Here is a 27835-nt window from a genome sequence, read left to right as displayed (position 1 = left end):
TTAGCATCTACATTGCTAAAATCAACTTACATAATTGGTTTTGATAAACACTGGAAAGTGACTCTTAAGTATTCCTCATTTCAAATCAGGAAGACTCAATGCTACGTATGAATATAGTTACAAGACTTTGTTCCCCATTTTTCATGTATCAAACAACTGAAAGCCTCTTCTCTGTCAGGCTGAGCTCAGCAGGCACAGCCAGAGACCTTCAACACTGTTTTGCTAAGCATATTTAAGTCCTAAAAATTTAGTGTAATTTTAAATGTTCTCATTACTCTTACATTAATCCTTGCAAGTTACTTGTTACTGTATTACAGCAGAGGCAGACCAAGATAAAGCATGGCCAGAAAATGGAACAGTGACCAATTTTCTTGGGCTCTGTTACTGCCAGGATGGGCAGTTAGAAAATCCATCTTTTTATTTTCAGGCTGCATCTAGAGAAATTAAGAGTCATCTAGAGAAAACCATGTATCTCTAATGCCATTTTTGGATTCAAGGAACCTCATGTTTGAATTTAAAAAGCTTTTCACTTTATTCCCTGCTGAAAAATATTAATCGTATAGAAAATGGGGGCATTTTCTATAATCAGTCATTGCAAGTTAGTCATTAACCACTTGTGGGTTTCTTTATGGTCTACTGTGAGCAGTGATCTAACTTTTATTAAGTAGCTTACCAGGAATGAGAAGTCTGCAGACTATATCCCCTTTGAAATCCACATTAAAGTTACTTAACTTTGGAAGGGTTTAAAAATGACTGAGTGCAGAGCCTATGTAATGATTACTTCAGTCCTACAGTCTTTAAAAAAAAACTCCTAAGTGCTGAAACCAAGAGGAAACCTCTCAGTGTTGTCTTCTTCAGCAAAACCTACGAAAAAAATACTGAGGAGATGGAGTTCTTCAGCTTCCTGCATGTCAGCTTACACAGGAATTGCTCAAATACGCTTTTCTTTCTCCAGTCAAGGTCATCCCCGAATGGTTGCTATGCCAGACACAGATGTGAACTGTCCCCTCAAGTTCAAGAAATCTCCTGTTTCATTTCACACAGTCCTTAAGACCCACTGTAACCATTTGTATAAAGCCATGGCAGTTGAAGATAGCTGCAAGCAAAAACTTCTTTGAGCACCTTTCCTGTTGCCAGCTGGTGGTTGGTTTGTTTATTTTTAACTAAAGATAGCTACATTTTGAGTTTCAGAGGCCAGAACATTTTATTTTGAACTCATCAACATGGCTTAAACCCTGTTTCAAGCCTTTCACCAACAGAGGTTTTCTTCTTAGTGTAAACAAACTCTTAGGACACCAACACAGAAACATCATTATGGATAAAAACAATGGTCCTTACTTCGGGTAATCACAGATTTTTTAAGTAGTCATAAACTTCCAAGCTGGAAGTCAGATAACAGCTGCCTCAAAAGTCACCAGGCCTGAACCACTGAAATCAAATATCCCACACATCAGAATAAAGAGCGAGCAAAAAAAAGCACGAAGACCTACCAGCCTCTCTCACAGGAGTCCAAAACTCCATTAAAGCACCTCAGTGACTCAGGAAAGGAAGAGGATCACAAGATTCCTGGATTCAAGAGCTGCCTAAGGAACTGCCTTAATAGTTATAGTATCCTATTGCAAAATGGATATAAGCTACAAAACAATCAGTTTCCAATGACCCAAAAGGCAAGCAAATGCTCTGGGAATCAGTATCAGAGAAGAACAGATCTCTAAAACTATATAGTGATTCACTGAGGTGTGGTAGTCACAGCACCCCATGAGAATGACTCATTCATTGTAGTGTGATTTAATTTTTAGACTTTTTAAAAGGCAAACAGAGATAGCTGGACAATGGACCAATTAATCCAAGGGACTATGTTTCTGTAGAACTCTTCCAGGATGCCCTTGTGGCTTTCATTCTGATCAAATGGGAAAGAGATACAAAGATGGCAAAAGAGGAGCTCACCAACAGGAGTGTGGATCCAGGGCTGGACTATTGATTGTCTTCTAGCAGTGCAGGACAAGAAGCAGCAGCAATTCCGCACAGAAGATTTGACAAGAAAGCAAGATAATCAGCCTTGCTGCCTCCCCACACCTCAGGGTTGTTCCCTGTCCCTTGCTCATCACACTTTTTTCCACATTATCAGTATCATCAGAGGTCTGAAAACATTTGTGTGGGAGGCACTTTTGTCTTTCTTGTTACATTACTAAACTTACAGAACGTAAGGTCATCATCTGATGCTTAAAACTCATCATCTGATGTTTTTAAATTGCTATCCCTCTGTTCCTGGCTCCGTGTTCACTATTGCCATTACCGATGGCCAAAGCAAGCTCTGTCTGCGGTGTTGGTGCCAAATAAAAGTAGTGTTGGCACCTCTTTTTGATGAAATTTCTCTTGCTAGAATTAGAAAGATGACACTTGGCTTTTGGAATATCTGTGATAAACCAACCTGAACACAAAGCCTATTTGCAAGAATGCCTTCTCCTTTCCAAAACCAAACACGACCTGCACAGAACATTCAGTAAAATATTCAACTTCGACTTTGCCTCTCCCAGTATCTTAAAAGATCAAGAATGGGAGATAGTACTCAACAGTAGTACATTCTTTTCAAGTAATCTGAGCTTCCTGTTAATGAAAATTATGAAAACAGTGCAGGTACACAGAATATTTCCCTTGTCTGTGTATGTACAACATTGAAATAAAAGATAAAAATAATACATAAAAATTCAAGGAAATTGATTTAGGCATTTAATTTTTAATGGATACCAAAAGCACAAGAAAGATGATTAACTACTGAATACGCAATGCAGTCAGCTATACAAGGATCCATGGCAAATATTTCCTTAAAGACATTTCTCTTTCTTATTAGGGTGTGGGTGAGTACATTAAAAGGAATCATAATGGTTTAATGCTGAATTAACATCAGAAAGCTTCAAAAGAAGCAATATTTTAATTTTTATAATATATATATAACTTTGTAAGAAGGGCTATACAATTGTTAAGCAGTATCACAATCACGAAAAATTACTCCTGCTCAATCACATGATTTGGAAGTGACTGAAGTTTCTTCAAGGAGAAGATCTCACATTTTCCAACCTGTTGGGCCACCACTGAGATGAAAAAAGATCAATGGCAGTACATCTGTAAGAAAGTTATTTGCTCAAAACACTAACTGATGAACTTACCTGGAATAAATTCATTGTCACAAGCAGCACAGCCTTTAAAAATCCAATCCTATTCTGGAGGTTGAGTAGTGAGCATCAGAAAGACAAATACTTAAACCAATACCAATTACCTAAAGAATAAATTATTGATATTTGTAAGGTTTCACTGGGAATAAATCTGACTCAAAAAATAGAAGGGATAACTCTTATTTTACATTTCCTTTGTCAGAGGAACTAATCAATCATAGAATCACTAGGTTGGAAAAGACCTCCAGGATCATCAAGTCCAACCATTCCTGTCTGCCACTAAACCACGTCCCCGAGCATCTCGTCTACGTATCTTTTAAATACCTCCAGGGATGGTGACTCCACCACCTCCCTGGGCAGCCTCTGCCAGTGCCCAATGACGCTTTCTGTGAATTTTTTTTCCTGATGTCTAGCCTGAACTTCCCCTGGCACCGCTTGAGGCCATTCCCCCTTGTCCTGTCCCCTGTCACTCGGGAGGAAAGGCCGGCTCCCTCCTCTCCACAACCTCCTTTTAGGTAGTTGTAGAGAGTAATAAGGTCTCCCCTCAGCCTCCTCTTCTCCAGGCTAAACAACCCCAGCTCTCAGCTGCTCCTCATAAGATTTGTTCTCCAGCCCCCTCACCAGCTTCGTTGCTCTTCTCTGGACACGCTCCAGAGCCTCAACATCCTTCTTGTGGTGAGGGGCCCAGAACTGAACACAGTATTCGAGGTGCAGTCTCACCAGTGCTGAGTACAGAGGGAGAATTACCTCCCTGGACCTGCTGGTGACCCCATTTCTGATACAAGCCAAGATGCCATTGGCCTTCTTGGCCACCTGGGCACACTGCTGGCTCATGTTCAGTTGGCTGTCAACCAACACCCCCAGGTCCTTCTCTTCCGTGCAGCTCTCCAGCCACTCTTCCCCCAGTCTGTAGCGCTGCATAGGGTTGTTGTGCCCCAAGTGCAGGACCCGGCATTTGGTCTTGTTAAACCTCATGCCATTGGTCTCGGCCCAGCGGTTCAGCCTGTTCAGATCCCTTTGCAGAGCCTCCCTACCCTCCAGCAGATCCACACTTCCTTCCAGCTTAGTGTCATCTGCAAACTTGCTGAGGGTGCACTCAATGCCTTCATCCAGGTCATTGATAAAGACATTGAACAGAGCTGGACCCAGTACTGAGCCCTGAGGAACTCCACTTGTAACTGGCCTCCAGCTGGAGTTAACTCCATTGACCACCACTCTCTGGGCCCAGCCATCCAACCAGTTTTCAACCCAGGAGAGTGTGCGCCTGTCCAGGCCAGAGGCTGACAGTTTCTGAAGCAGAATGCTGTGAGAAACTGTGTCAAAGGCTTTACTGAAGTCCAAGAAGACTACATCCACAGCCCTTCCCCCATCCAGTAGTCGAGTGATTTTGTCATAGAGGGTGATCAGGTTAGTTTGGCAAGATCTGCCCTTTGTAAAGCCATGTTGACTGGGCCTGAGAACCCGGTTCTCTTGCATGTGCTTCATGATAGCACTCAAGATTACCTGTTCCATGACTTTCCCCGGCACTGAGGTGAGACTGACAGGCCTGTAGTTCCCCGGATCCTCTCTGCAACCCTTCTTGTAGATGGGCACAACATCAACCAGCCTCCAGTCTAGTGGAACTTCCCCAGTCAGCCAGGACCGCTGGAAGATGATGGATAGGGGGTTGGAAAGGACATCCGCCAGCTCCTTCAATACTCTTGGGTGGATCCCATCCGGCCCCATAGACTTGTGGGAGTCTAGGTGGGCAAGCAAATCTCTAACCACCTCCTCTTGGATCATGGGAGCCTCATTCTGCTCCTCTAACTCTTGGGTTTGTAAACCGAAGGAACAACTTTCTTTGCTATTAAAGACTGAGGCGAAGAAGGCATTAAGTACCTCAGCCTTGTCCTTATCCTCTGTCACTGTTATTCCTTCTGCATCCAATAGGGACTGGATATTCTCCCTTGTCCTCCTTTTCCTGTTAATGTATTTGTAGAAAGACTTTTTGTTGTCTTTCACGGACTTAGCCAATTTGATTTCTAGTTGGGCCTTTGCCCTCCTGACTTTTTCCCTGCACGATCTCACTTCCTCCCTGTAGTCCACCCAAGATGCCTGTCCTTTCCTCCAAAGCACATAGAGCGTCTTCTTATTATTGACACATCTTGAGATCTCCCTGCTCCACCAAGCTGGCTTTTCCCCCTGCCGGCTCCTTTTCCGGAACACAGGGATGGCTTGCTCTTGAGCTGCTAGGATTTCATTTTTCAAGAGCGCCCAGCCCTCGTGGGCTCCCTTGCCCTGAAGGACTCTTTCCCATGGGACTTGGCTAACCAACCTTCTGAACAGGCCAAAGTCTGCCCTCTGGAAGTTTAATGTGATAGCTTTGCTAGTCCCCTTCTTTATCCCACCTAGAACTGAAAACCCTATCATCTCATGATCGCTTAGTCCCAGGCGTCCTCCGACCGTCAAATCCCCAACAAGACCTTCTCTATTCGCAAACAGCAGGTCTAGGAAGGCACCCTCCCTTGTTGGTTCACTAACCAGTTGTGCGAGGAAGTTGTCTTCCATGCACTCCAGGAACCTCCTAGACTCTTTCCTTTCTGCTGTATTGTACTCCCAGCAGACATCCGGAAAATTAAAGTCACCCACAAGGACAAGAGGCAGAGATTTAGAGACTGTCCCCAGCTGTTTATAGAAGAGCTCATCAGCTGCTTCTTCTTGGCTGGGTGGTCTGTAACAGACTCCTATCACAAAGTCTGCCTTCTTGTGAGCTCCTCTGATTTTAACCCACAGGCACTCGGTCCCATCCTCACCGTAATCCAGTTCAAGAGTATCAAAGCACTCTTTAAGATAGAGGGCTACCCCGCCTCCTTTCCTACCCTTCCTGTCCCGCCTGAAGAGTTTCTATCCCAACATAGCTGTACTCCAGTTATGTGAGTCATCCCACCACGTTTCTGTGATGGCAATGACATCGTAGTCACCTTGCCCTGCAACAGCTTCCAGCTCCTCCTTCTTATTGCCCACGCTGCGTGCATTGGTGTATATGCACTTCAGCTGGGCTGATGAACCTTCAGCCCTCGTAAAGGGAAGAGAGTTCATTCTCGATTGACTGGTCCTTGGAATAACTAATGCCACAGACCCAGTTTCATCCTTACTGTCCCCACTTGTACCCGCCCTCACTTGCCCTGTGGTGGTGTACTGGTGGTCCTCTCCAGCACACCATTTCTCAGTCGCCGGTCTCCCACTTCCAGGCTCATTCCCAACTAGCCTGGTCTCCTCCCCTTCCCCCTTCACATTGCTTATTGAATTGCTTATTTTTAAACTTAATTGCTTATTTTTAAACTTAAAGAACTGTTTCTTGTTTGAAAACTGTCCTTCATATGGTCTTTCAAACTGTCTTTCATATGGTGAGAGCTTTTTTCTCAAAGCCTGAAGGAATAAAAAAATCCAGCTTTCCGTCACCAGCAGATGGTGCTGCGCAGTGCAGTTTGAAAAACACGTCTCAGACTGGCCACTGGTTATAATTGTTTTCCTGTCTGGGGAGCCTGATATTAGAGGTGCATTTCACCAAGGCTTTATTTGGCTTAGCAGCTGATTAATATAGGCAGGATTTCTGAGCTTTACAGCAGAGCTAGTGGCCAGTTCCACAGTCTGTCTTTGGAACTGGAATTCCTCTGGAAATTCCTGCCTGCACTCCTAGGGCTTTAAAAATCCAAGCAATTTAGAACCATGGAGTGGCTGAGGCTGGAAGTTGTCTCTGGAGATGGTCTAGCCCAACCCACCAGCTCAAACCAGGGTCAGCTAGGGCAGGTTGCTTAGGACCACATCTACCTGGACATTCTAATATCCTATTCCAGTGTTCCATCACTCTCACGGGGAGAAAGGTGCTTTGTCGATGGTTAAACACTTTCCAGTATTTCAGCTTGAGCCTTTGTTTCCTGTCCTATCACTGAACACCGCTGAGAAGAGTCCGTCTCTGCTGTCTTTATTCCCCTCATCCATTTTCGAAGATTATACACACTGATAACACGCCCTGAGCTTTCTCTTCTCTAGGCTAAACAGCCCCAGCTTTCGACTTCCCCTTGTATAACAGATGCTCCCGTCTCTTCATTATGTCGGCAGCTTTTCATTGGACTTGCTCCAGTACGGCCATGCTTCTCTTGTAGTGGAAAGTGCAGCACTGGCCATGGCACTGCAGCACTGGTGGTGCCACCCCTGAGTAGAGGGGAAGGACCACCTCCCCTGACCTGCTGGTGAAGCCTTTTCTAACACAGCCCGGGATGCTGTTGGCCGCCTTTGCCAGAAGGACACGTTGCATGTTGTGTCCTGAATTGTTTACCACTTACATTGCAAGTTCATCGCTTTCCTGTGGCATACATCATCAAGGAAAACTCCGCGTTTAATCTGTTCACTCAGCCACGAGGAATAACAGGCTCCAAAAACCCATTTCAAAGAGCCACAGAATAAGTCAGGTATGAGGACTTAACAACACTTTCTGATGAAAGTTCAGGCTGGTTTTGATGAAAAAATGGTAAAAATGGATGCCTGAATTAAGCTCCTGAAGTCAGGCCTATAAACCAGCAGTCTGAGGCTCTGAAAAATATCTGAGTTATATACAGCAGCTTCAGGGAAAGATCTAAAAGACTTTATCACTGAACTCCGGACAGCTCATATAGTCCCTCACAAATCCTTGTAAGATGCTAATATTGGTAGAGACTTAAGCTTAAACTTTTGACTTAGAATTGTAACATTATAGGTAATAAACTAAATGTTTAAATGCAGTTCTGGGTCCTACTCTGTGCCCTTCAGTGTGTGACACGTGGTGCCTTTCCCCAGCTTTTAGTCCTGCTTTCTCATCTGCGCAGAACGCACAGTCGGGCTCAAAGGGTCGCGGTCAGTGGGTTATGTGGGGCTGGTGACCGGTCACTCGCGGGGCTCTGCTGGGATCTGCCCAGGGCCAGCGCTCCGGCACTTCCTCCTGAACGGCCAGGTATGGAGCACATTGCAGACAGCCTGCACCTGCTTGAAGCTTAGTACTCTCACATTACCACAACGTTGCATCTATCCAAAGGACTAAGTCATTGGAATTGCTTTCAAGGCCCACATGAACACTGTACTACGTGGATGTAGCACAGTTCAATGTGGTGAAAGCTTTGGGGAATGCATTAATACTACAAATCATCTCAGATCTCCAGCCGGTATAGTGCCCTTTTCATAATACAAGTAACTAACTGAGGAAGGGAAGGTGGGTATTTTCTGAGGTGTTATTCATGCTCATGTCAATGAACAACTGAAAACACAGGATTTTTTTAAGAAATACACAAATGCAGGATTTTTAATGCATTTTTATTTGCAAAACTAGATATGGAATGTTTAACAACTAAGTATGCGGATGGCAGGGAACTGGGGGGAAGCTGTTGATGCTCTCAAGGCCCTGCAGAGGGACCTGGACAAACTGCAGAGCTGGGCAATCCCCAGCCGCGTGAGGATTAACAAGGCCGAGCGCCAGATTTTGCCCCTCGGGTGTGGCAGCACTGGATATCCGCATGGACTGGGGAGGGAGAACTTCGAGCGCAGCCCTGTGGAAAGGGATCTGGGGGTTCTGATCAAGGGCAAGTTGAGCTCAAGCTAACAGTTGCTAACAATCAAGCTAACAATCTTTGAGACATAATCCCCCAATTTGGCTCCCTAAACAAGCCTATCAGCCTTCTTTGAGTCCTTAATGGAAAGGCTCAGGACAGCTTGTAATCCAAGAAAGAGCTGCAAGAAGAGAGAAGTCTCTACTACTGTATGCCAGCAATGACCATTGCCAGGAATACTGGTGACCAGAGTACCCCACCAAAAATTAACAAATATATAGAGTAGAGGGTGCTCTCATCCACACGATAAAAGTGTCCTGAGATGTTGTTTTACTGGGGAAACACAACCGGGCTCATCACTGTCTTTTCTTTAAATAAATTTTATTCCAACAGACGCATTTGAATTCAGCATCAATAAATAAATACCTAAGATACCACAAACAAACAATCACCACTCAACATAGTTTCCTTAACAGGCAGACAGAGAACTTTGTCTGCATCAGCTATAGGAGGCTATGTGCTATTTTCCTGCTTCAATGGGAGGAAGAAAGGATGTTCCAGTGCTTCTTCCAGAGTAATGCGCGTGGCTGGGTCATATGCCAGCATCTTCCCAATCAGATCAAACAGATTCTCATGGTCAGAATCGTGGCACGTCATGTATTCCTTCACGAAGAAAACAACAAAACACGGGCTTCCAGTCTTAGAATTGCACTTGGAGCTCCTCTGCCCAGAAGCATCTTCCCCCTGCAATCTTACCTTCAGGGGTTTACAGCACCCCGAGACATATTGCCCAGATGCGCTGCGTTCATCCCAGGCCAGACAGTCATTACAGAAATACTTCTTCTTCTTTGAAGACACAACTCTCTTTATCATTTGATGCGGCAAAGGCCCAAATAATCGCTCCATCATTGCCAGGTGTTCTATGTCGTCATCGGCCTGCAAGGAAGTCAAGAGAGATGTTTTTCGTTCCTTGTTCAGAGGAAGTTATCAAGAAGCACACACCAGCCTGACTTCATTTTTGACTGTACCCTGCAAACAATAACCTGAAACTGATCGACAAAAAAATGAGAGGCTCGAGTTCTCTGTTTCCTGAAAGAAGTTAGAAGCTACTGGATTTCATTCCCCTTGATCTTGCCTTGGTGTTTTTTCTTCCTCTCTTCTTCAAGTTCCGTTTCAGCAATACTGTCAAGAGGACAGGATTCAATCCTTTGAGTAGTATTTGCTGATGGTGATAGATGAAGCCACATCTGGTATTAAGGTGCCTTGTAAATTCCAGAAGTTAACAGGGCGACCCTTCATTTCAAGACGCTGCCAAAAGGTCTACTGAAAGTAACTTGTCAAAATCTGCTGCTGAGAACGTTCCTTGTGGCCTACATCTTCTGTTCTCTTCAACTTGGCACCACAGAGAAATGCAGCTTACTTTCTCGCACAGACCATTGCCTTTAGTCCCCACCTCTCCGTAGCTTATGTTCATCAAGTTGGGGAGTGCTATGCATGCTGCATGCTTTTGAGGCATAGAGTTGCCTACCTGAAATACTAAGACTCCACGGTAGTATTCCAGGAGAGTACATCCTATGCTCCACACATCGCATGGATGGGACCATCCGAGCTCTGTGAAAAGATTCAGGTTGTTCATGTTTAGAGCAGACTGCAAACAGTTCAACAGCTCAAGCAAGACACCAAGCACTTCTCTAGCTCCATTCAATAGCACACAAAAACTCATACGTGAAAGATCAGTCAAACAAACAGCCTTCCACTGACCTAGGACCACCTCGGGAGCTCTGTAAGGTCTAGTAGTCACCACAGGGTTATGGTAATCATGATCGTAAGTGGCGCACCCAAAGTCCGCAAGTCTGATGTCTGGTTTTCTCAGTCTGCATTCAGTGCATTCCTGAAATGAAAGGTGGTGGGATGCAAGTGACCAGATGAACGCAGAGGATGACTGAGGTGGAGGAGAGTGGGGAAGAGGATGGCAACTTACCAGTTTGGGGTTGTACTCTTCTACGTAGTCAGATTTCACAAAGACAATATTGTCTGGCTTCAGATCTGTATGTGTCAACTTCTTCATGTGCAAAACTGCAAGAGAACTCACACAGGTAGCGGGATCTGCAAAGAAACTTTAACAAATAAAGCAATGAGGAAACACACTTACAGTTGACAGAGGTGCAGATCTGATAAGCCATGTGTCTAATGTCGTCCAGGTTAAATGGCAAGAAGTCATTGACGCTCATAAAGTCAGAGGTACTGAGCCCCAGGAGCTCAAAAACAATGCAGACGTGTCCATGGTGCTCAAACCATCCCAACATCTGGACACAGTGACTGCAAAAGCAGGAAAACACATGCATTGCAACAGCGAGTTGTGCAGCGCTCATACACACACTGTGTGCACTAGAAGAACACTAGAAGAAGTCTTTGAGCCAAAACACATCACGGTTGGCTTTGTGTGCTTACTAGGCATTGCTGGGGTCTGATGCTTTTAAATCTTCCAGCACCTGTATTTCCTCACGAGCCGCATTGGAGGACCAATCAAAATTCTTTGCTCTTTTCACTGCAACATGTCTGCCTTCCCTGAAAAGACAGGTTTTAAGGGAGTTTAGAACAATGAGTACTTTTAAGTCAGACTGTTGGGTCATTATCACCCCATATGCCCTGTTCCTAACACTGGAAACCCTCTGGGAAAAGGTCAGACTGACTTCATATAACCCAGAGTCATCTATGCGCAAACACAACTAAAACTTCATCTTTACATATTGAAAACACACTTGATCCTTTTAATATTAAAAGGTATTATTCTTCAAGCCCCTTTTGCCTCCCCTTTGTTTCTATGGATGCTGGGCTAATACTGGAGGAACTTCCCCACTTCACAGCCTAAGACAACCGTTAATCTAAAATGGCAAGCCGCCTTCAGCCCTCTGAGTAGTAAAAATGTCACTGAAGTGTCAAATGCCTTCTGCTGGGACTGGAAAGACAACCTCCTTCCATACTGCTTTGCACACAGCAAAAGTGCCGTCAAACACAAAATATGTTCTTGATTTACAGTGGGCGCTCTGTTAGAACACCAATGGGGCTGCGTCCTCGCAGATGATGCTTTAAGAGAAGCTACACGATGTCAGACGTTGCTCACTATCCAGAGCTGGGGTGGCACAGGCCCAAGTCTGCCCTGTGTGGGGGCTGCAGCTGCACCCCACGCTCCCCAGGCCACCTCTCCCGTTCAGCCCTGACCTCTACCAGGCTGGGCTGAGCCTGCAGAAGACACAACCTTTGCCTCAGCCACCAGCCCTGCACAACCCTCATGTCTGGGGGCTGCTTATAGCACCACGGACCAACGACAATTTTGATTGGCAGCTGCGGTCACCTTAGTGAAATACAGAGAGCAGCACACGAGGAAGCAAAGAGAAAGCCTAGTAGGATCAGAAAGCACTTCCTGAACCTCATACGGAGAGTTTCAGTACGAAAAATGACAGGAGCCCAATTAAAAGACTTACGCTCCGTGATCCATGCATTCCAATACTTTTGAGTAACCACCTTCACCCAACACAGCAAGAACCTCGTCTATAAAGAAAAGAACTCTTAGTCACCAAAGCGGTGAAGCTACTCAGCTATTAAATTGCCTAGCAAATAATCAACAATAAACAGAGATAAAGCAAACAATTAGAAGGACTAAGTACTATCACTGAAGGTTGTTCTAGGATGTGCTCTAAATTGTAAATATCTGGTCTGAGAGATGTTACTGGACAACTGTCTTCAAAGTAAATTTACAGGGATCCCATCCCAGTAGGTTCATTCACTTCATTGAATACTTTTTTTTTGGGGGGAGGGGGTAAGGGAAAAATCCCTAAGGTATACACTTAATAATATCTATAATAGATTATTAAAAAGAAAACAATCCCACCCCCAACCAAAAAGTCAAGAGAGAAAGAAAGAGAGAACCCCCTCACATCTTACGCTAAAAGAACTTATTCTGTCTCAAAAACTAAAAAACATTGAAAAATATTCTATACATCTTGCGTGGAGCATGTCTCCTGTCTGACAGATCAGGTGACCCGCCTCCTCATCCTCTACACTCTTGGCTGCGCTCCTTCAACGACTAACCTGGAATGGCACCAAGATAGTCCAGACAGTCAACAAACACGAGTGAATTCAGCTCAGAGTATAAAATGCATTCGGCAGGGAGGCAGTCGGGCACTCGGATACACGCCAGGCCACAAACAGTTGGCAGGAGCAATTTCCAATTCAGCTCCTGGCAACTCAGGGGGCGCATTGTATATGTTACAAGGCAAAATGGTATCGAGGAAGAGATTTTCGGATTGGATACTTGCAGAGACAAGGCAACAGCAAAATACAAGGTTTCCTTTTACAAGATTGGTTCCCTGAATTTTACTTCAGGATTTCAGTGCCCGTATTCTTGTTTAAAGCAAAAGGATTTAACAATTCTCTTCTATACATCAAAGATGTCTTTTAGATGTATCTTCCAGAGACAAAGGACGGAATGTTCTTCTATATTTCTGTATTTCTATATACAGTTGCCTTTTGGCCACATTAAAATACTCCTCTGAAGTAACTGAGATTTAATCGCCAGTCTGAATTTTGGATAAGAATTGTTTGGTACATCGCACACAGCTTACACATTTACTTTAGGCCATCTCAGCTGAAGATCTGACATTATAAATCCTATCTGCAGCGATGCTTAGAACATCTTACTAAACGTGTTTTTACAAAAGCAAAAAATCTGATGTGATCTCCTTGCTGTTTCCACGATCCTGAGTCAAAAGGAAGTTTAAAAGCCTGGGCTTGCATTTTTGAGTAGGGTCAAAATAAATGCCTGTCCTCAGAGAAATTCCAAAGGCACGAGAGACATGCCTGCATTTCAGGCACTCCGATGGATGGTTCTCGTTCACTAATCTGGTCAAATACATCCCAGGAAGAAACAGCAAGACTGTCCTGTGTGCTGTCACACATGTGCCTGCAAACTATACATTTTCACTCAAGAAAATCAAATCCCAGCAAAAAGAATAGGCCACTAATATCAGCAAAAGGAATAAACTACTGCAAATATTCATAGGGTCCGTGCCTGCAGGTCCCTTTTGTGACTGCTCGTTCTGCTGTGATCCAGTTTGCAGCGCTTGCTGTCCTGTGCACCGCTTGCTGATCTCTCTCTCTTTTTAGAGCTCTTTCTTCTTCAAAGATCTGGGCTCTCGCACTTGTTCTCTGGTGCAACGCTGGCTGTCCTCTGGGTCTTTTGAGCCCTGCTGCTTCTTCCAACATCACATTTCTTGCGCTTGCTCTCTGGTGAACCACTCTCTCTCTTTTTAGGCGTCTTGCACCTTCCTAGGTCCGGCGTGCAGCCCATGTCCTCCGGTGCACCGCTTGCTGATCTCTCTCTCTTTTGAGGGCTATTGCCTCCTGCAAGATCTGGTTTCTTCTGTTGGGTCTCTGGTGCGCCGCTTGCTGATCTCTCTCTCTTTTGAGGCCTATTGCCTCCTGCAAGATCTGGTTTCTTCTGTTGGGTCTCTGGTGCGCCGCTTGCTGATCTCTCTCTCTTTTTAGAGCTCTTTCTTCTTCCAAGATCTGGGCTCTCGCACTTGTTCTCTGGTGCAACGCTGGCTGTCCTCTGTGTCTTTTGAGCCCTGCTGCTTCTTCCAACATCACATTTCTTGCGCTTGCTCTCTGGTGAACCACTCTCTCTCTTTTTAGGCGTCTTGCACCTTCCTAGGTCCGGCGTGCAGCCCTGGCCCTCCGGTGCACCGCTTGCTGATCTCTCTCTCTTTTGAGGCCTATTGCCTCCTGCAAGATCTGTTTTTTTCTGTTGGGTCTCTGGTGCGCTGCTTGCTGATCTCTCTCTCTTTTGAGGCCTATTGCCTCCTGCAAGATCTAATTTCTTCTGTTGGGTCTCTGGTGCGCCGCTTGCTGATCTCTATGTCTTTTGAGGCCTATTGCCTCCTGCAAGATCTGATTTCTTCTGTTGGGTCTCTGGTGCACCGCTTGCTGATCTCTCTCTCTTTTGAGGGCTATTGCCTCCTGCAAGATCTGGTTTCTTCTGTTGGGTCTCTGGTGCACCGCTTGCTGATCTCTCTCTCTTTTGAGGCCTATTGCCTCCTGCAAGATCTGGTTTCTTCTGTTGGGTCTCTGGTGCACCGCTTGCTGATCTCTCTCTCTTTTGAGGCCTATTGCCTCCTGCAAGATCTGGTTTCTTCTGTTGGGTCTCTGGTGCACGGCTTGCTGATCTCTATGTCTTTTGAGGCCTATTGCCTCCTGCAAGATCTGGTTTCTTCTGTTGGGTCTCTGGTGCGCCGCTTGCTGATCTCTCTCTCTTTTTAGAGCTCTTTCTTCTTCCAAGATCTGGGCTCTCGCACTTGTTCTCTGGTGCAACGCTGGCTGTCGTCTGTGTCTTTTGAGCCCTGCTGCTTCTTCCAACATCACATTTCTTGCGCTTGCTCTCTGGTGAACCACTCTCTCTCTCTCTTTTCTCTCTCTCGTTTTAGAGCTCTTTCTTCTTCCAAGATCTGGGCTCTCGCACTTGTTCTCTGGTGCAACGCTGGCTGTCCTCTGTGTCTTTTGAGCCCTGCTGCTTCTTCCAACATCACATTTCTTGCGCTTGCTCTCTGGTGAACCACTCTCTCTCTTTTTAGGGGTCTTCCACCTTCCTAGGTCCGGCGTGCAGCCCTGTTCCTCCGGTGCACCGCTTGCTGATCTCTCTCTCTTTTGAGGCCTATCGCCTCCTGCAAGATCTGATTTCTTCTGTTGGGTCTCTGGTGCGCCGCTTGCTGATCTCTATGTCTTTTGAGGCCTATTGCCTCCTGCAAGATCTGGTTTCTTCTGTTGGGTCTCTGGTGCGCCGCTTGCTGATCTCTCTCTCTTTTTAGAGCTCTTTCTTCTTCCAAGATCTGGGCTCTCGCACTTGTTCTCTGGTGCAACGCTGGCTGTCCTCTGTGTCTTTTGAGCCCTGCTGCTTCTTCCAACATCACATTTCTTGCGCTTGCTCTCTGGTGAACCACTCTCTCTCTTTTGAGGCGTCTTGCACCTTCCTAGGTCCGGCGTGCAGCCCTGTTCCTCCGGTGCACCGCTTGCTGATCTCTCTCTCTTTTGAGGCCTATTGCCTCCTGCAAGATCTGTTTTTTTCTGTTGGGTCTCTGGTGCGCTGCTTGCTGATCTCTCTCTCTTTTGAGGCCTATTGCCTCCTGCAAGATCTGATTTCTTCTGTTGGGTCTCTGGTGCGCCGCTTGCTGATCTCTATGTCTTTTGAGGCCTATCGCCTCCTGCAAGATCTGGTTTCTTCTGTTGGGTCTCTGGTGCACCGCTTGCTGATCTCTCTCTCTTTTGAGGCCTATTGCCTCCTGCAAGATCTGGTTTCTTCTGTTGGGTCTCTGGTGCGCTGCTTGCTGATCTCTATGTCTTTTGAGGCCTACTGCCTCCTGCAAGATCTGGTTTCTTCTGTTGGGTCTCTGGTGTGCCGCTTGCTGATCTTTCTCTCTTTTTAGAGGTCTTTCTTCTTCCGAGATCTGAGCTCTCGCACTTGTTCTCTAGTGCAACGCTGGCTGTCCACTGTGTCTTTTGAGCCCTGCTGCTTCTTCCAACATCACATTTCTTGCGCTTGCTCTCTGGTGAACCACTCTCTCTCTTTTGAGGCCTATTGCCTCCTGCAAGATCTGGTTTCTTCTGTTGGGTCTCTGGTGCACCGCTTGCTGATCTCTATGTCTTTTGAGGCCTATTGCCTCCTGCAAGATCTGATTTCTTCTGTTGGGTCTCTGGTGCGCCGCTTGCTGATCTCTCTCTCTTTTTAGAGCTTTTTCTTCTTCCAAGATCTGGGCTCTTGCACTTGTTCTCTGGTGCAACGCTGGCTGTCGTCTGTGTCTTTTGAGCCCTGCTGCTTCTTCCAACATCACATTTCTTGCGCTTGCTCTCTGGTGAACCACTCTCTCTCTTTTTAGGCGTCTTGCACCTTCCTAGGTCCGGCGTGCAGCCCTGGTCCTCCGGTGCACCGCTTGCTGATCTCTCTCTCTTTTGAGGCCTATTGCCTCCTGCAAGATCTGGTTTCTTCTGTTGGGTCTCTGGTGCACCGCTTGCTGATCTCTATGTCTTTTGAGGCCTATTGCCTCCTGCAAGATCTGATTTCTTCTGTTGGGTCTCTGGTGCGCCGCTTGCTGATCTCTCTCTCTTTTTAGAGCTCTTTCTTCTTCCAAGATCTGGGCTCTCGTACTTGTTCTCTGGTGCAACGCTGGCTGTCCACTGTGTCTTTTGAGCCCTGCTGCTTCTTCCAACATCACATTTCTTGCGCTTGCTCTCTGGTGAACCACTCTCTCTCTTTTGAGGCCTATTGCCTCCTGCAAGATCTGGTTTCTTCTGTTGGGTCTCTGGTGCGCCGCTTGCTGATCTCTCTCTCTTTTGAGGCCTATTGCCTCCTGCAAGATCTGTTTTTTTCTGTTGGGTCTCTGGTGCGGTGCTTGCTGATCTCTCTCTCTTTTGAGGCCTATTGCCTCCTGCAAGATCTGATTTCTTCTGTTGGGTCTCTGGTGCGCCGCTTGCTGATCTCTATGTCTTTTGAGGCCTACTGCCTCCTGCAAGATCTGGTTTCTTCTGTTGGGTCTCTGGTGCACCGCTTGCTGATCTCTCTCTCTTTTGAGGCCTATTGCCTCCTGCAAGATCTGATTTCTTCTGTTGGGTCTCTGGTGCACCGCTTGCTGATCTCTCTCTCTTTTGAGGCCTATTGCCTCCTGCAAGATCTGGTTTCTTCTGTTGGGTCTCTGGTGCGCTGCTTGCTGATCTCTATGTCTTTTGAGGCCTATTGCCTCCTGCAAGATCTGGTTTCTTCTGTTGGGTCTCTGGTGCACCGCTTGCTGATCTCTATGTCTTTTGAGGCCTATTGCCTCCTGCAAGATCTGATTTCTTCTGTTGGGTCTCTGGTGCGCCGCTTGCTGATCTCTCTCTCTTTTTAGAGCTCTTTCTTCTTCCAAGATCTGGGCTCTTGCACTTGTTCTCTGGTGCAACGCTGGCTGTCGTCTGTGTCTTTTGAGCCCTGCTGCTTCTTCCAACATCACATTTCTTGCGCTTGCTCTCTGGTGAACCACTCTCTCTCTTTTTAGGGGTCTTCCACCCTCCTAGGTCCGGCGTGCAGCCCTGTTCCTCCGGTGCACCGCTTGCTGATCTCTCTCTCTTTTGAGGCCTATTGCCTCCTGCAAGATCTGGTTTCTTCTGTTGGGTCTCTGGTGCACCGCTTGCTGATCTCTATGTCTTTTGAGGCCTATTGCCTCCTGCAAGATCTGATTTCTTCTGTTGGGTCTCTGGTGCACCACTTGCTGATCTCTCTCTCTTTCGAGGCCTATTGCCTCCTAAAGATCTGGTTTCTTCTGTTGGGTCTCTGGTGCGCCGCTTGCTGATCTCTCTCTCTTTTTTGAGCTCTTCCTTCTTCCAAGATCTGGGCTCTCGCACTTGTTCTCTGGTGTAACGCTGGCTGTCCTCTGTGTCTTTTGAGCCCTGCTGCTTCTTCCAACATCACATTTCTTGCGCTTGCTCTCTGGTGAACCACTCTCTCTCTTTTTAGGCGTCTTGCACCTTCCTAGGTCCGGCGTGCAGCCCTGGTCCTCCGGTGCACCGCTTGCTGATCTCTCTCTCTTTTGAGGCCTATTGCCTCCTGCAAGATCTGGTTTCTTCTGTTGGGTCTCTGGTGCAGCGCTTGCTGATCTCTCTCTCTTTTGAGGCCTATTGCCTCCTGCAAGATCTGGTTTCTTCTGTTGGGTCTCTGGTGCGCCGCTTGCTGATCTCGCTCTCTTTTTAGAGCTCTTTCTTCTTCCAAGATCTGGGCTCTCGCACTTGTTCTCTGGTGCAACACTGGCTGTCGTCTGTGTCTTTTGAGCCCTGCTGCTTCTTCCAACATCACATTTCTTGCGCTTGCTCTCTGGTGAACCACTCTCTCTCTTTTTAGGCGTCTTGCACCTTCCTAGGTCCGGCGTGCAGCCCTGGTCCTCCGGTGCACCGCTTGCTGATCTCTCTCTCTTTTGAGTCCTATTGCCTCCTGCAAGATCTAGTTTCTTTTGTTGAGTCTCTGGTGCGCCGCTTGCTGATCTTTCTCTCTTTTTAGAGCTCTTTCTTCTTCCAAGATCTGGGCTCTCGCACTTGTTCTCTGGTGCAACGCTGGCTGTCGTCTGTGTCTTTTGAGCCCTGCTGCTTCTTCCAACATCACATTTCTTGCGCTTGCTCTCTGGTGAACCACTCTCTCTCTTTTTAGGCGTCTTGCACCTTCCTAGGTCCGGCGTGCAGCCCTGTTCCTCCGGTGCACCGCTTGCTGATCTCTCTCTCTTTTGAGGCCTATTGCCTCCTGCAAGATCTGTTTTTTTCTGTTGGGTCTCTGGTGCACCGCTTGCTGATCTCTCTCTCTTTTGAGGCCTATTGCCTCCTGCAAGATCTGATTTCTTCTGTTGGGTCTCTGGTGCGCCGCTTGCTGATCTCTATGTCTTTTGAGGCCTATCGCCTCCTGCAAGATCTGGTTTCTTCTGTTGGGTCTCTGGTGCACCGCTTGCTGATCTCTCTCTCTTTTGAGGCCTATTGCCTCCTGCAAGATCTGATTTCTTCTGTTGGGTCTCTGGTGCACCGCTTGCTGATCTCTCTCTCTTTTGAGGCCTATTGCCTCCTGCAAGATCTGGTTTCTTCTGTTGGGTCTCTGGTGTGCCGCTTGCTGATCTTTCTCTCTTTTTAGAGGTCTTTCTTCTTCCGAGATCTGGGCTCTCGCACTTGTTCTCTAGTGCAACGCTGGCTGTCCACTGTGTCTTTTGAGCCCTGCTGCTTCTTCCAACATCACATTTCTTGCGCTTGCTCTCTGGTGAACCACTCTCTCTCTTTTTAGGGGCCTTCCACCTTCCTAGGTCCGGCGTGCAGCCCTGTTCCTCCGGTGCACCGCTTGCTGATCTCTCTCTCTTTTGAGGCCTATTGCCTCCTGCAAGATCTGGTTTCTTCTGTTGGGTCTCTGGTGCGCCGCTTGCTGATCTCTATGTCTTTTGAGGCCTATTGCCTCCTGCAAGATCTGGTTTCTTCTGTTGGGTCTCTGGTGCGCCGCTTGCTGATCTCTATGCCTTTTGAGGCCTATTGCCTCCTGCAAGATCTGGTTTCTTCTGTTGGGTCTCTGGTGCGCCGCTTGCTGATCTCTCTCTCTTTTTTGAGCTCTTTCTTCTTCCAAGATCTGGGCTCTCGCACTTGTTCTCTGGTGTAACGCTGGCTGTCCTCTGTGTCTTTTGAGCCCTGCTGCTTCTTCCAACATCACATTTCTTGCGCTTGCTCTCTGGTGAACCACTCTCTCTCTTTTGAGGCGTCTTGCACCTTCCTAGGTCCGGCGTGCAGCCCTGGTCCTCCGGTGCACCGCTTGCTGATCTCTCTCTCTTTTGAGGCCTATTGCCTCCTGCAAGATCTGGTTTCTTCTGTTGAGTCTCTGGTGCGCCGCTTGCTGATCTTTCTCTCTTTTTAGAGGTCTTTCTTCTTCCAAGATCCGGGCTCTCGCACTTGTTCTCTGGTGTAACGCTGGCTGTCCTCTGTGTCTTTTGAGCCCTGCTGCTTCTTCCAACATCACATTTCTTGCGCTTGCTCTCTGGTGAACCACTCTCTCTCTTTTTAGGCGTCTTGCACCTTCCTAGGTCCGGCGTGCAGCCCTGGTCCTCCGGTGCACCGCTTGCTGATCTCTCTCTCTTTTGAGGCCTATTGCCTCCTGCAAGATCTGGTTTCTTCTGTTGGGTCTCTGGTGCGCCGCTTGCTGATCTCTCTCTCTTTTTAGAGCTCTTTCTTCTTCCAAGATCCGGGCTCTCGCACTTGTTCTCTGGTGTAACGCTGGCTGTCCTCTGTGTCTTTTGAGCCCTGCTGCTTCTTCCAACATCACATTTCTTGCGCTTGCTCTCTGGTGAACCACTCTCTCTCTTTTGAGGCGTCTTGCACCTTCCTAGGTCCGGCGTGCAGCCCTGGTCCTCCGGTGCACCGCTTGCTGATCTCTCTCTCTTTTGAGGCCTATTGCCTCCTGCAAGATCTGGTTTCTTCTGTTGGGTCTCTGGTGCGCCGCTTGCTGATCTCTCTCTCTTTTTAGAGCTCTTTCTTCTTCCAAGATCTGGGCTCTCGCACTTGTTCTCTGGTGCAACGCTGGCTGTCCTCTGCGTCTTTTGAGCCCTGCTGCTTCTTCCAACATCACATTTCTTGCGCTTGCTCTCTGGTGAACCACTCTCTCTCTTTTGAGGCGTCTTGCACCTTCCTAGGTCCGGCGTGCAGCCCTGGTCCTCCGGTGCACCGCTTGCTGATCTCTCTCTCTTTTGAGGCCTATTGCCTCCTGCAAGATCTGGTTTCTTCTGTTGAGTCTCTGGTGCGCCGCTTGCTGATCTCTCTCTCTTTTTTGAGCTCTTTCTTCTTCCAAGATCTGGGCTCTCGCACTTGTTCTCTGGTGCAACGCTGGCTGTCCTCTGTGTCTTTTGAGCCCTGCTGCTTCTTCCAACATCACATTTCTTGCGCTTGCTCTCTGGTGAACCACTCTCTCTCTTTTGAGGCGTCTTGCACCTTCCTAGGTCCGGCGTGCAGCCCTGTTCCTCCGGTGCACCACTTGCTGATCTCTCTCTCTTTTGAGGCCTATCGCCTCCTGCAAGATCTGGTTTCTTCTGTTGGGTCTCTGGTGCACCGCTTGCTGATCTCTCTCTCTTTTGAGGCCTATTGCCTCCTGCAAGATCTGGTTTCTTCTGTTGGGTCTCTGGTGCGCCGCTTGCTGATCTCTCTCTCTTTTGAGGCCTATTGCCTCCTGCAAGATCTGGTTTCTTCTGTTGGGTCTCTGGTGCGCCGCTTGCTGATCTCTCTCTATTTTAGAGCTCTTTCTTCTTCCAAGATCTGGGCTCTCGCACTTGTTCTCTGGTGCAACACTGGCTGTCGTCTGTGTCTTTTGAGCCCTGCTGCTTCTTCCAACATCACATTTCTTGCGCTTCCTCTCTGGTGAACCACTCTCTCTCTTTTTAGGCGTCTTGCACCTTCCTAGGTCCGGCGTGCAGCCCTGGTCCTCCGGTGCACCGCTTGCTGATCTCTCTCTCTTTTGAGGCCTATTGCCTCCTGCAAGATCTGGTTTCTTCTGTTGAGTCTCTGGTGCACCGCTTGCTGATCTCTCTCTCTTTTGAGGCCTATTGCCTCCTGCAAGATCTGGTTTCTTCTGTTGAGTCTCTGGTACGCCGCTTGCTGATCTTTCTCTCTTTTTAGAGGTCTTTCTTCTTCCAAGATCCGGGCTCTCGCACTTGTTCTCTGGTGCAACGCTGGCTGTCCTCTGTGTCTTTTGAGCCCTGCTGCTTCTTCCAACATCACATTTCTTGCGCTTGCTCTCTGGTGAACCACTCTCTCTCTTTTGAGGCGTCTTGCACCTTCCTAGGTCCGGCGTGCAGCCCTGTTCCTCCGGTGCACCGCTTGCTGATCTCTCTCTCTTTTGAGGCCTATCGCCTCCTGCAAGATCTGGTTTCTTCTGTTGGGTCTCTGGTGCACCGCTTGCTGATCTCTCTCTCTTTTGAGGCCTATTGCCTCCTGCAAGATCTGGTTTCTTCTGTTGGGTCTCTGGTGCGCCGCTTGCTGATCTCTCTCTCTTTTTAGAGCTCTTTCTTCTTCCAAGATCTGGGCTCTCGCACTTGTTCTCTGGTGCAACACTGGCTGTCGTCTGTGTCTTTTGAGCCCTGCTGCTTCTTCCAACATCACATTTCTTGCGCTTGCTCTCTGGTGAACCACTCTCTCTCTTTTTAGGCGTCTTGCACCTTCCTAGGTCTGGCGTGCAGCCCTGTTCCTCCGGTGCACCGCTTGCTGATCTCTCTCTCTTATGAGAGAGATTGCCTCCTGCAAGATCTGGTTTCTTCTGTTGGGTCTCTGGTGCGCTGCTTGCTGATCTCTATGTCTTTTGAGGCCTATTGCCTCCTGCAAGATCTGATTTCTTCTGTTGGGTCTCTGGTGTGCCGCTTGCTGATCTTTCTCTCTTTTTAGAGGTCTTTCTTCTTCCGAGATCTGGGCTCTCGCACTTGTTCTCTAGTGCAACGCTGGCTGTCCACTGTGTCTTTTGAGCCCTGCTGCTTCTTCCAACATCACATTTCTTGCGCTTGCTCTCTGGTGAACCACTCTCTCTCTTTTGAGGCCTATTGCCTCCTGCAAGATCTGGTTTCTTCTGTTGGGTCTCTGGTGCGCCGCTTGCTGATCTCTCTCTCTTTTTTGAGCTCTTTCTTCTTCCAAGATCTGGGCTCTCGCACTTGTTCTCTGGTGTAACGCTGGCTGTCCTCTGTGTCTTTTGAGCCCTGCTGCTTCTTCCAACATCACATTTCTTGCGCTTGCTCTCTGGTGAACCACTCTCTCTCTTTTTAGGCGTCTTGCACCTTCCTAGGTCCGGCGTGCAGCCCTGGTCCTCCGGTGCACCGCTTGCTGATCTCTCTCTCTTTTGAGGCCTATTGCCTCCTGCAAGATCTGGTTTCTTCTGTTGGGTCTCTGGTGCGCCGCTTGCTGATCTCTATGCCTTTTGAGGCCTATTGCCTCCTGCAAGATCTGGTTTCTTCTGTTGGGTCTCTGGTGCACCGCTTGCTGATCTCTCTCTCTTTTGAGGCCTATTGCCTCCTGCAAGATCTGGTTTCTTCTGTTGGGTCTCTGGTGCGCCGCTTGCTGATCTCTCTCTCTTTTGAGGCCTATTGCCTCCTGCAAGATCTGGTTTCTTCTGTTGGGTCTCTGGTGCGCCGCTTGCTGATCTCTCTCTCGTTTTAGAGCTCTTTCTTCTTCCAAGATCTGGGCTCTCGCACTTGTTCTCTGGTGCAACGCTGGCTGTCCTCTGTGTCTTTTGAGCCCTGCTGCTTCTTCCAACATCACATTTCTTGCGCTTGCTCTCTGGTGAACCACTCTCTCTCTTTTTAGGCGTCTTGCACCTTCCTAGGTCCGGCGTGCAGCCCTGGTCCTCCGATGCACCGCTTGCTGATCTCTCTCTCTTTTGAGGCCTATTGCCTCCTGCAAGATCTGGTTTCTTCTGTTGGGTCTCTGGTGCGCCGCTTGCTGATCTCTATGTCTTTTGAGGCCTATTGCCTCCTGCAAGATCTGGTTTCTTCTGTTGGGTCTCTGGTGCACCGCTTGCTGATCTCTCTCTCTTTTGAGGCCTATTGCCTCCTGCAAGATCTGGTTTCTTCTGTTGGGTCTCTGGTGCGCCGCTTGCTGATCTCTATGTCTTTTGAGGCCTATCGCCTCCTGCAAGATCTGGTTTCTTCTGTTGGGTCTCTGGTGCACCGCTTGCTGATCTCTCTGTCTTTTGAGGCCTATTGCCTCCTGCAAGATCTGATTTCTTCTGTTGGGTCTCTGGTGCACCGCTTGCTGATCTCTCTCTCTTTTTAGAGCTCTTTCTTCTTCCAAGATCTGGGCTCTCGCACTTGTTCTCTGGTGCAACGCTGGCTGTCGTCTGTGTCTTTTGAGCCCTGCTGCTTCTTCCAACATCACATTTCTTGCGCTTGCTCTCTGGTGAACCACTCTCTCTCTTTTGAGGCGTCTTGCACCTTCCTAGGTCCGGCGTGCAGCCCTGTTCCTCCGGTGCACCGCTTGCTGATCTCTCTCTCTTTTGAGGCCTATTGCCTCCTGCAAGATCTGGTTTCTTCTGTTGGGTCTCTGGTGCACCGCTTGCTGATCTCTCTCTCTTTTGAGGCCTATTGCCTCCTGCAAGATCTGGTTTCTTCTGTTGGGTCTCTGGTGCGCCGCTTGCTGATCTCTATGTCTTTTGAGGCCTATCGCCTCCTGCAAGATCTGGTTTCTTCTGTTGGGTCTCTGGTGCACCGCTTGCTGATCTCTCTCTCTTTTGAGGCCTATTGCCTCCTGCAAGATCTGGTTTCTTCTGTTGAGTCTCTGGTGCGCCGCTTGCTGATCTCTCTCTCTTTTTAGAGCTCTTTCTTCTTCCAAGATCTGGGCTCTCGCACTTGTTCTCTGGTGCAACGCTGGCTGTCGTCTGTGTCTTTTGAGCCCTGCTGCTTCTTCCAACATCACATTTCTTGCGCTTGCTCTCTGGTGAACCACTCTCTCTCTTTTGAGGCGTCTTGCACCTTCCTAGGTCCGGCGTGCAGCCCTGTTCCTCCGGTGCACCGCTTGCTGATCTCTCTCTCTTTTGAGGCCTATCGCCTCCTGCAAGATCTGGTTTCTTCTGTTGGGTCTCTGGTGCACCGCTTGCTGATCTCTCTCTCTTTTGAGGCCTATTGCCTCCTGCAAGATCTGGTTTCTTCTGTTGGGTCTCTGGTGCGCCGCTTGCTGATCTCTCTCTCTTTTTAGAGCTCTTTCTTCTTCCAAGATCTGGGCTCTCGCACTTGTTCTCTGGTGCAACACTGGCTGTCGTCTGTGTCTTTTGAGCCCTGCTGCTTCTTCCAACATCACATTTCTTGCGCTTGCTCTCTGGTGAACCACTCTCTCTCTTTTGAGGCGTCTTGCACCTTCCTAGGTCCGGCGTGCAGCCCTGGTCCTCCGGTGCACCGCTTGCTGATCTCTCTCTCTTTTGAGGCCTATTGCCTCCTGCAAGATCTGATTTCTTCTGTTGGGTCTCTGGTGCGCTGCTTGCTGATCTCTATGTCTTTTGAGGCCTATTGCCTCCTGCAAGATCTGATTTCTTCTGTTAGGTCTCCGGTGTGCCGCTTGCTGATCTTTCTCTCTTTTTAGAGCTCTTTCTTCTTCCAAGATCTGGGCTCTCGCACTTGTTCTCTAGTGCAACGCTGGCTGTCCACTGTGTCTTTTGAGCCCTGCTGCTTCTTCCAACATCACATTTCTTGCGCTTGCTCTCTGGTGAACCACTCTCTCTCTTTTGAGGCCTATTGCCTCCTGCAAGACCTGGTTTCTTCTGTTGGGTCTCTGGTGCGCCGCTTGCTGATCTCTCTCTCTTTTTTGAGCTCTTTCTTCTTCCAAGATCTGGGCTCTCGCACTTGTTCTCTGGTGTAACGCTGGCTGTCCTCTGTGTCTTTTGAGCCCTGCTGCTTCTTCCAACATCACATTTCTTGCGCTTGCTCTCTGGTGAACCACTCTCTCTCTTTTGAGGCGTCTTGCACCTTCCTAGGTCCGGCGTGCAGCCCTGGTCCTCCGGTGCACCGCTTGCTGATCTCTCTCTCTTTTGAGGCCTATTGCCTCCTGCAAGATCTGGTTTCTTCTGTTGAGTCTCTGGTGCGCCGCTTGCTGATCTCTCTCTCTTTTTAGAGCTCTTTCTTCTTCCAAGATCTGGGCTCTCGCACTTGTTCTCTGGTGCAACGCTGGCTGTCGTCTGTGTCTTTTGAGCCCTGCTGCTTCTTCCAACATCACATTTCTTGCGCTTGCTCTCTGGTGAACCACTCTCTCTCTTTTGAGGCGTCTTGCACCTTCCTAGGTCCGGCGTGCAGCCCTGTTCCTCCGGTGCACCGCTTGCTGATCTCTCTCTCTTTTGAGGCCTATCGCCTCCTGCAAGATCTGGTTTCTTCTGTTGGGTCTCTGGTGCACCGCTTGCTGATCTCTCTCTCTTTTGAGGCCTATTGCCTCCTGCAAGATCTGGTTTCTTCTGTTGGGTCTCTGGTGCGCCGCTTGCTGATCTCTCTCTCTTTTTTGAGCTCTTTCTTCTTCCAAGATCTGGGCTCTCGCACTTGTTCTCTGGTGTAACGCTGGCTGTCCTCTGTGTCTTTTGAGCCCTGCTGCTTCTTCCAACATCACATTTCTTGCGCTTGCTCTCTGGTGAACCACTCTCTCTCTTTTTAGGCGTCTTGCACCTTCCTAGGTCCGGCGTGCAGCCCTGGTCCTCCGGTGCACCGCTTGCTGATCTCTCTCTCTTTTGAGGCCTATTGCCTCCTGCAAGATCTGGTTTCTTCTGCTGGGTCTCTGGTGCGCCGCTTGCTGATCTCTATGCCTTTTGAGGCCTATTGCCTCCTGCAAGATCTGGTTTCTTCTGTTGGGTCTCTGGTGCACCGCTTGCTGATCTCTCTCTCTTTTGAGGCCTATTGCCTCCTGCAAGATCTGGTTTCTTCTGTTGGGTCTCTGGTGCGCCGCTTGCTGATCTCTCTCTCTTTTGAGGCCTATTGCCTCCTGCAAGATCTGGTTTCTTCTGTTGGGTCTCTGGTGCGCCGCTTGCTGATCTCTCTCTCGTTTTAGAGCTCTTTCTTCTTCCAAGATCTGGGCTCTCGCACTTGTTCTCTGGTGCAACGCTGGCTGTCCTCTGTGTCTTTTGAGCCCTGCTGCTTCTTCCAACATCACATTTCTTGCGCTTGCTCTCTGGTGAACCACTCTCTCTCTTTTTAGGCGTCTTGCACCTTCCTAGGTCCGGCGTGCAGCCCTGGTCCTCCGATGCACCGCTTGCTGATCTCTCTCTCTTTTGAGGCCTATTGCCTCCTGCAAGATCTGGTTTCTTCTGTTGGGTCTCTGGTGCGCCGCTTGCTGATCTCTATGTCTTTTGAGGCCTATTGCCTCCTGCAAGATCTGGTTTCTTCTGTTGGGTCTCTGGTGCACCGCTTGCTGATCTCTCTCTCTTTTGAGGCCTATTGCCTCCTGCAAGATCTGGTTTCTTCTGTTGGGTCTCTGGTGCGCCGCTTGCTGATCTCTATGTCTTTTGAGGCCTATCGCCTCCTGCAAGATCTGGTTTCTTCTGTTGGGTCTCTGGTGCACCGCTTGCTGATCTCTCTGTCTTTTGAGGCCTATTGCCTCCTGCAAGATCTGATTTCTTCTGTTGGGTCTCTGGTGCACCGCTTGCTGATCTCTCTCTCATTTGAGGCCTATTGCCTCCTGCAAGATCTGATTTCTTCTGTTGGGTCTCTGGTGTGCCGCTTGCCGATCTCTCTCTCTTTTTAGAGCTCTTTCTTCTTCCAAGATCTGGGCTCTCGCACTTGTTCTCTGGTGCAACGCTGGCTGTCCTCTGTGTCTTTTGAGCCCTGCTGCTTCTTCCAACATCACATTTCTTGAGCTTGCTCTCTGGTGAACCACTCTCTCTCTTTTTAGGCGTCTTGCACCTTCCTAGGTCCGGCGTGCAGCCCTGGTCCTCCGGTGCACCGCTTGCTGATCTCTCTCTCTTTTGAGGCCTATTGCCTCCTGCAAGATCTGGTTTCTTCTGTTGAGTCTCTGGTGCGCCGCTTGCTGATCTCTCTCTCTTTTTAGAGCTCTTTCTTCTTCCAAGATCTG

The 27835-nt window shown here is 48.2% G+C and overlaps 1 protein-coding gene across 4 annotated transcripts in view; it reads right to left on the bottom strand.

Annotated features, from left to right (window-relative positions):
• Positions 1 to 9230: 9230 nt before the first annotated feature.
• LOC128852521 (dual specificity protein kinase CLK1-like) overlaps positions 9231 to 27835 on the bottom strand; it is a 42190-nt gene continuing 23585 nt past the window's right edge. For 2 of the 4 annotated variants that reach the window (XR_008450407.1, XR_008450405.1), the window contains one exon: positions 10204 to 10342. Coding sequence is in view for 2 of the 4 variants with exons in the window: in XM_054070131.1 (XP_053926106.1) it covers positions 10032 to 10342; positions 10493 to 10807; positions 10884 to 11103 (846 nt within the window). In the remaining 2 variants the exon portion in view is untranslated. Of the gene's footprint in view, positions 10343 to 10492; positions 10808 to 10883; positions 11463 to 27835 lie in introns of those variants that run through there. The other 2 variants (XM_054070132.1, XM_054070131.1) reach the window with 2 other exon arrangements.

This window comes from Cuculus canorus, chromosome 6 (assembly GCF_017976375.1).
Source record: "Cuculus canorus isolate bCucCan1 chromosome 6, bCucCan1.pri, whole genome shotgun sequence".
Taxonomy (NCBI): Eukaryota; Metazoa; Chordata; class Aves; order Cuculiformes; family Cuculidae; genus Cuculus; species Cuculus canorus.
The sequence above is the reverse complement of the archived record's forward strand: the minus strand, read 5'-3'. Positions and strand labels throughout refer to the sequence as shown.